General features: G+C 38.8%; 1 protein-coding gene across 1 annotated transcript; it reads right to left on the bottom strand.

The window, feature by feature from the left end:
- Window positions 1-1,577: 1,577 nt before the first annotated feature.
- On the bottom strand, window positions 1,578-8,829 carry rnf14 (ring finger protein 14). The gene is made up of 9 exons (XM_059352474.1): window positions 8,707-8,829; window positions 7,261-7,419; window positions 6,911-7,041; window positions 6,588-6,777; window positions 5,913-6,301; window positions 5,536-5,764; window positions 4,238-4,410; window positions 3,750-3,880; window positions 1,578-3,649 (listed from the first exon to the last, which is right to left on the bottom strand). The coding sequence occupies exons 2-9, from the start codon at window positions 7,409-7,411 to the stop codon at window positions 3,577-3,579; spliced, it is 1,467 nt and encodes a 488-aa protein (XP_059208457.1). The 5' UTR covers window positions 7,412-7,419; window positions 8,707-8,829; the 3' UTR covers window positions 1,578-3,576.
- Window positions 8,830-9,086: the final 257 nt, after the last annotated feature.

The following is a 9,086-nucleotide window of genomic DNA, read 5'->3' as shown; positions in this document are numbered from 1 at the left end:
CATTTCAGGTCAAGATTTAAAATGAAAACATGATACATTTAAAATGATTACCCATTTAATAAATTAAACCACTTAAAAGTTTATTAGGTAGTTAAAATGAGTGGAGTCATTTCACAGTGTGGTATTAGTACTTTTACTGAAGTAAAGGATCTGAATACTTCTTCCACCACTGTCATTTTTACTTCTTTACATTTTTAATTTTTTTTTTGTATTATTTTTATTTTTTCATTTTTTATTATTATTTGTGTTTATTTATTTATTATAATTTTTATTTTATAATTTTTTTATTTAATTAAATTTTTATTTTTTTTTTATTTTATTTTTTTTTTATTTTTTTTTTTCCGGCGCAATGCGCTTGCACGGCCCCTTTGCGCTTCTGCGCATGCGCGGGCCAAATACGCTTCTGCGCATGCGCGGCCAAAATATCCCGCGCATGCGCAGAAGCACAGAAAGGCCGCGCATGCGCAGAAGTGTATTTGGGCCGCGCATGCGCAGAAGCGTAGTTGGGTTGCGCATGCGCAGAAGCACAGTGGGCGGCGCATGCGCAGAAGCGCGGAAAGGCCGCGCATGCGCAGAAGCGAGGTTAGGCCACGCAGAAGCGCAAAGGGGCCGCGCATGCGCATTGCGCAGAAAAAAAAAAAAAAATTTATTAAATTTTGAAAAATAATAAAATAATAATAATAATAAAATAATAATAAATAAATACAAATAATAATAAAAAATGAAAAAATAAAAATAATAAAAATAAAAAAAATGTAAAGAAGTAAAAATGACAGTGGTGGAAGAAGTATTCAGATCCTTTACTTCAGTAAAAGTACTAATACCACACTGTGAAATGACTCCACTCATTTTAACTACCTAATAAACTTTTAAGTGGTTTAATTTATTAAATGGGTAATCATTTTAAATGTATCATGTTTTTCATTTTAAATCTTGACCTGAAATGTAATTCAAGCTGTCAGCTAAATGTAGAGGAGTAAAAAGTACAATATTTGCCTCAAAATGTAGTGGATTAGAAGTATAAAGTTACATAAAATGTACATAAAAGTACCTCAAAAATGTACTTTAAGTCCAGTACTTGAGTAAATGTACATAGTTACTTTCCACCATTGCTACCTGCCTCTTCTAACTTATACATATCAGTTAAGAGTCCTCCTTCAGACACTGTATGAGGATTAAAGGGATAGTTTGTGCATTATTATACAAAACTTGGTACAATTATTGTCAGTGCCCTCCTGAGGATAACCCTTTAAGGTTTTATTGATCTGCCCCTAGGTGGCACTGTGGTGGCAGTCTATTTTCAAATTTGGTACTGTGGCCACACTATAACACTTAAGGCAATGAAATTCATAGGGGTGGTATAGACTGGCCCCTGTAACGCACACACCCCGACGGCAGCATGCCCCGACACGCGTGTACTGCGAGGGCCCGTTCAGTACAGCTTGTTACAATATTTGGATTTGTTGTCCAATACTGGTTTCACAGTTTCACAACTGCTTTCAGTGAAAACCTCACAGGCCAATTGCTGACACCAGAGTGCATTCTTCAGTCTAAGATCCAGTGAATAATAGACACAATGTGAATTAGTAACATTTATTTTGAGGAACATTATGTCAAAAGCTGAGACATGAAGTGACAGTGGGTCTGCACTGAAGAGAAATCCTTGTGTGTGCCAAGACTGAACAAGAGATTGTCTTTTTTTAACCAGTCCAAACCAGCATCAATTCTTAAAGCGGTCTTCACTTCTGAAGCAAATCATATTTAATGGAGTTCAATTTTAAAAAAAACTGCCTCCATGAGATAGTCCCCTTTCAGATCATCAAATGCTAAAAAAAAACAAAAATAAATAATTATCCAAAATATTTTTCTATCTCAAGACATTATCAAGATTAAATGGCCTCTCTTTGACACTAAACTTTGGCAACATTACATTAACCATTGTACAAAGGAGGGTGTGAATATGTCTAGTTTAATATCATTCCAAGAGAGGATTTCATTCCTTACACCTCGATCCCCGAATGACTCAACTCACACCGTAATCACAATCCCAGTAACCCCATTAAAGGACCAGCGGTCATGAACATTTAATGCAGTGTCCTCCATTATTACATTCTGTTGGGGAAAATACACACGATTGAAATAATCATGAAAACATTTCCCACAATTAATTCCTCTTTTTAACCAACTAGAGAAAATAAATCATAACCTGACAAAATATTTTTATCTTAATTGTTAACATACAGAGTATACTCTGTACCCTGTCTGAGGGAGATATAAGGGATTTCCATTCTGGTACTCAACCAAAACAGCCTGAAGCTGAAACAAACAACATATGTAATTATGTCTGGGTGACGCATCTCCAGGTTTGCCGTCATCGCTTTAAACCCGTATCAAGGATGTGTGAAGGTCTTACTAAATCATGAAATTCACTTAATTATCCACCTTGAAGTTTTGTTTGAAGGTAGCTGTGTCATAGTTCTGACATGCAACAGAAAGCCAGACAGAGGCTATTTACTGGCTATAAGAAGCAAGATATGAACATGAATGGCAAATGCAGTACTTATTTTCTCTGTAACATCAGATTTATATGTAATTGGGAGCACCTTAAATTTACCAGTCAGAGATTCCAGTATCACCTGCTGAACTGTATAGGCCTCTGAGATGTCAAGACTCATGACAAAAACCAATTAGGGAGCAAGCGACAGAGAGAGAGAAAAGGGGGAAATTTATCCAATATTAACATTGGTCTTTTTTTTTGCAATAAAAGTACAGTCCTATGACATCGTCATATGTAAATGATTCACTATCACTTTACTTGCCACATTTTTGATGTTCATAGCCAAAATGTCCACAGCTGTTTCTCTCTCAATTTATCTCAGAGATGAAAACTAAAACTTTGTTTGCTCTTGCCATTCCTGAACAGACACTTTATATACATGGCATCGGTCACATACAATCCTGATTTCAAAAAAGTTGGGACACTGAAAAGCCTAAATTTAAAAAGAGAATAGAGTGGATACTCTACAAACACAAAAGTTCATCAGTATGAACATTAACCTCTTAAAACCCAGCTACCTTGGTAGGTTTAGGGATAAGGGAAGGGCTAAGATCGGGCACAAAAACTTTTGAGTCAAAGCTTATAACAGATCTTAAAGCCAAAATACATGTGAGTCTTATTTTGAAAGGTTACATCTTGTAGATTTGCTTGTTTGGCATGTCGCTAAAACACAACCTACACTTCATTAGTTAAACCCTAACCCCTACCCTTCCCCTCTAGCAGGCAGGTGGGTTTTAAGAGGTTAAATAAAAATTTGTATAAATGTTAATTTAAGACAACATCCCAACCTTTCTGGAACTGGGGTTCAGTTAATATGGAGAGTTTAAACCCAGACATTGAACGTTTTATACCCAAGAAGACCGATAACATTCAGAACATAAACAATGGTACCATGGTACATGGTTGTAGTGGCACGGTTGTGCTATTGCAGGCATAGTAAGTGTCACAGGTGAAGTGATGGTTATGTGAGATAAAGTGCATTCAAATGGAGCATACAGCGGTGAGGCACTGCACAGGTTTCAGTCCTCCTCCTCATCCTCGTCACTCCAGAAGGCCTCTTCATCGTCAAAAAGATCCACACCTTGGAACAGTCTGCATCAAAAAAATAAAAAAATAAAGTAAGTGTCAGTGACTACTTGGTTGGAGTGGTGAACAAAAAAACAAACAAGAAGAGAGAAACAGGATCACTGACTGGTTGTAGCAGGGTGACTGTGGGTTGTTAAAGTGACTGTACGGGTTGACTTTGCTGAGGTGTCCCAGGCACAGCCAACAGAAGTATTGTTTACACGAGGTACAGGTCATCTTATTACAGCCGTCCACTTTCTAGAGAGACACAGAGACAAGGCATTAGTGGGAGAGGACTCAACAAACATCCATTAATAATGGCAGCTGACTACACCTGTACCAAATAGATAGAAACTTAATTCATAAAGTTGAAATTCAAATTCATAAGTCAATATCTGAATACTGTGCAGCTTGTTCTTTGTTTTTCTGCATGACTATTCATTGTGTTTGAACCTGGTATTTTTGTACATTTGCAGATACAAATTATCTAAACTACACTAAATAATATTGTTAGTATTATACTATTTGTAGAATTTGTTTTAGATTTAAAACCAACAGTGAACACTGACTCAAAGCCTGTTCTAACAGTACTGTGACCAGCAGGGGGAGCCTAACCTGTATATTAGTTCCACAGCGTGGGCAGCATTTGCAGTTCTGATTGAGCCAGTCTCTGCTAAAGGACTCTTCCACTGCTTTCTGGATCATCCTCTTCCCAAAGCGTTGCTCCATGAACTTTTGTCCTGCAGGTGTGGCTGACAGGTACTCGTCTTTGAGGTTACGCAATTCATCTGTGGCACAAGACAGACAACAGGGACAGGAAGATAAAAAAGTCATTGACTGTTTTTCTTTTGAAAATGATCCTTTACCCATCCTTTTGGAGTACTTTACTATAAAGCCTTTATTATGCCCAATATACTTTATATAAAATATAACCAAACATCACAACTGTACAGTTCGTTTTAGTTAATGGAGTTAAAGTGTGATGTATTGTACCTTAACAAGCTTAGGAAGTGATATTTAGTCGTATTAAATGTTGCAAATAAGTACATTTATTATTTTTACCCTCACAAAGGTTATCTCAAAATTGTAAGTGTAGCTATCAGTAACCCTTTTCATAACACGTTTCCACAAAAGTGTCATAATGAGGTCTGCTGTCATTTCGTCATTCATTCGTCAGACATTCATTCTGACTCCGCAACGGCCTAATATTGGCGTCCATTCACAATAAGCTATGGCAGCGATGAGTTCATTCAAAACAATGATGGCAGAACAACTGCACGTCATGGTGTTTCTCACTGTAGAGATTCTACATACTCACGCAACATTGTTCTGTATTTTGCTTAATATGTTTTGATTACAGTCGGACCCAAGTGAGAGGCGTGTTGCTGTTGATACGGTCCACTTCCTTTCAACATTTCTAAGGTTTTCGTTGCACAAATAACATATGTGACATATTTTTGGTCTTGCCGGATTTGACGGTTCACATTGATCACGTCTCGAAAATGTGTTACTACCTCCCAAGGCGGTACAGAGCCGAGATCACTTGGTCCCCCCATGACACCTCTGGGACGTTCAGATTACAGGTGAAACTTAATTATCACAACTTGAAAGGGCAGTCTGAAAGGGGCTCGTGTAACTGTTTAGATGGCGGTTGAATGGACCAAAAAGACAAACTCACATTCGTGACTCACATGCGTCTCACATTCATATGGACATGTAGCAGAATTGTGCATTTTCCTTCATTAAAATAGAAACAAAATTAAGTCACACTTACATGACAACAATTATTTAGGGAAACTTGTTAGAAACAGATCCAGAACTTTTCCGGTGTTTGGCAGTATCTATATGTAATAAGCCAACCTGTTGCTATACAGCTTCATATGCAAGTATTATTAGCATATCTTGTGCATTACCTGCAGTAACTTTACAGTGGGAAAGACCATGATAGCCCAGCTTGCACAGTGTGCAAAAAGCATACTGGCAGGCCGAACAAATGCCCATGGTTGTGTCTGGCTCCACCATAACAGCAGTGCCGCAGGACTGGCGGGGACAGTAGACCACGTCAGCCATGAGGTCCAGGCTGGACTGGAGCAACAAACGGTCATAACGGGCAAACAGTTCCTCATCCACCAGCTGCTTCACCTGAGAGATGAAGACAAAAGGAGGGTAACAGTAATAAGTGATAACTTGGGAAAACTTAAAAAAGTCCAAAATGGAAATTTACCTCAAATCCTCCTCTAAAAAAAAATTGTAGTTGCATACAAACACAACAACTTTACTGCTCCATTACCTGCGATGGTGTAGCTACTGAGGTACATTTGGGCTCAGGGCAATTAAGGCACTGAACATTGCCATCCCGTATTTGGATCTGGAAGTATTCAGTCATGCAGGCCTTGCAGTAGACATGCTGGCATTCATTAAAGCAGAGGCAATTGGAGCCCAGCTTCTCCAAGAAGCAGATGCCACAGCCGAACACCTTGCTGTCAAACACCCTTTGGCGTTGCTCCTCATCAAAGTCCAGGAGCTGAGGTAGGAGGTCAGCGCGCGGGTCCAACAACAAAACGGCACGCAGGTCCAGTTCAGAAGATAATGGCATTGATTGTGGATCACATTTTTCCTTCTTAAACTCTGTTTTCTTCTCCTCAGCGTTTTCAGAATGACTCCCACATTGTGTCAGAGCTGAACAAAGTAATTTACAGTGTGCTTAGAGATACTTCAGAAAAAAAATAACATGAAATTCTCACAGAAGAAACATTCTCATCATGTGGTGATTCTACATAGCATGTACTGAGTGTTTTTGTTAAATGATAAATATTAGGCAATGTGAATAAATAATAATGCAGGTAGTGCACCCAGCTAATAGCAGAGGAGCATATCTGTACTTGTGCTCATTGTTTGTCTTTCGTCTTACCTCTACATAAACAGAAATGACAAAATAACGACACTAACACAACACATACTGTACCTGTGGCTGCTGGCTCAGTTTTCCTGCGCTCACCACCTGCCTTACTTCCTCCCCTGATGACTTCAAGAGGAGACTGCATGCTCAGAAAGTCCAGAGCCTCCTCTTTAAGGAACTGGATCCACGTAAAAAGAATAACACAGCCTTGGTTTTCTTCCCACAACTCATCCAGGCGTCTGCACAGAGAGCTCATCTGAGAAGATTAAATAGAAAAGGAGAAGGGACAGAGATTGAGAGTGATGAGTGGTCAGGAAACTTCCTCAGTTGACTCTCAATTTTAATACTTTACCAAACCTTAAAGACATGTGAGGGTCATCTTTTTATACCTGTACTCTGGTCATCCATTTAGAGCTGAGGGTAAAGACTGGTGAAGATGTTGATGGATAGTCTGCAGGAAGCTCAAAGTTGAGCACCAAAGGAGGTAAGAAGCAGACATTATATTCAGTATTCTTCTCTCCTGTAACACACAGAGGAGATTATGTTACATTCCTCAAGAGAGTAACTGTTTCTATAATAAGCACAGCAGAGGAGGGAATAACTTTATGAAAACCATGTATGTACCCAATACATCTAAGGCAATGTATGATAATCACAGACTGCATTTGACGTCAGACGAGTTGTGCTCAATTTGTGAACATTGCTCTTATTTCTTTACACAGCTCATCGACAGCAGTACCTTTGACAACAACTTTGAAATCAGGAGGGAGCTCCAGACAGAGTTGGATCTCTCCCCCCTTTGCCGACTCCGACTGGTGGAACTCCTCTTCATCGTAGATACTTGCTAAAGCAAGTAGCTCATCATCCTGGGCTTCCTTGTCCTCAGACATTTACATTCCTGCAATAAAAACAATGTGAGATTGATCTAATATTAAGAAAATCGATTTTTTTTTAAAAATAAACACAACAGGTGTACGTATTGAGGGCTTGGAAATTTAAATGAGATATACTGAACAAATTCTTACAATTACAACTTTATTTTATGAGTTATTGTGTAATTACTGGCAGGGAAAGTGAAAGTTTGGAACATGTGTTTCAGTGTGATCTTTTATCGCGTGATATGCAGAGTCAGCTACAGTCCAGGGAAATGGAACTGTCATCCTTGACAGTAAAGACAGTCAAGTCTGGTGTTTGTGTTGAAAACAGGAACCTAGACTTCATTGTCAATATTGTGTTGATGTTGGGTTAGGTTTTTATATCTTACTAAGGTAGTACTGTACTTACGAACTACTTACTAAGACTTAACCCAGTATGAACTATTGGTAGAATTAGTTACAACTTAGTAGTTTTTAAAACACTTAAAATCCCTTTTGTCTTTAGCAAGTTTCAGTGACTTCAATGTTAAGATAAGTTAATTTGAGATAGAACTGTTTTTCGATATACGTTTTATTGATATAGTTTTATTTTAGCCATATTTGATTTGGTTTTGGTTTTCCTCAATCTGAGGCATATTTTTGATGAATAAAACATGAAAATATGTTTGTTTCTACTTGTCTTGTTCTCAGTTTAAAAAAAATAAATGACTAAATGCTGATGTAACAACCAAACATCACACCGTCCAAGAGCTATAGTAGCTTTTATTACCAGCTACATTCAATACTATTACCTCGATTAGGTCAAAATCTTCAATCAATTGTGACCATGTTATGTGCACACACAGTTAATGCAACTTTGTTGCGACATGTCAGCAATAATTAACGAGCTAAAGTAACGTTAATGCTATACTTTGCCCCCAAACTTAGCACGCTAGCTAGCAATAGTAAACTTTATCCACATTGAACATGGTCGCCAATTAACGACAGTTAAACAACCACAAATAAGAACAGCGAGTGCTGTTGAAGACGGGGTGAAGTGACAAACTCCACGCTGGGACATAATTAAGACAGCGAACTAAGAAATGAACTTAGCCGACAGTGGAGGAAAGCATTCAAGCTAGCTAGCAGTGTTAGCTAATGTAACTATGGCTACAGTCTGAGCTGAGCCCTGCTGTTAAATTCATCTGTAGCAGCACTAAACCATGGAGACGCTTCTTTTATACACATGAGTATAATGTTCAAAGCTACAACAAGCTGTTGTATGTTCACAACACAGTAATAACGTTGGGAAATAACGTGTTTCTTCTTACCTTGTCCAAACAAACACTAGTGACTCCTGTCCACTGAGTGGTTCATGGCTGACAGGAGGCAGTGCTGACGCCACAGCGCCGCCTGCTCGGCTTTTAGTGTACTGCAGGTTCACTTCATTCCACCTGTCGCAAAAACGACATCATCTGTTCATGTTTAAAGGACTCATGTGCAAAAGGTCTTTTATCTGTGCGCATGGACGAAATGTTGATTTCAGAGGTGAGGGGGACACTAGTATCTTTACTTACTTACTTACTTACTTATCGCCTACTACCCCTTCTGGGGCTTAGGCCGCCAACAAGAGTTCTCCAAGCATCTCGGTCCTGGGCCAGCATCTCAAGCTGTCCCCAAGTGTAGCCCATTTTCTTGGCATCCGCCTCCC

The sequence above is a fragment of the Centropristis striata genome, chromosome 15 (genome assembly GCF_030273125.1).
Source record: "Centropristis striata isolate RG_2023a ecotype Rhode Island chromosome 15, C.striata_1.0, whole genome shotgun sequence".
In the NCBI taxonomy this organism is placed as follows: domain Eukaryota; kingdom Metazoa; phylum Chordata; class Actinopteri; order Perciformes; family Serranidae; genus Centropristis; species Centropristis striata.
Note: the sequence above shows the minus strand (reverse complement) of the source record. Positions and strands in the feature narration are given on the sequence as shown.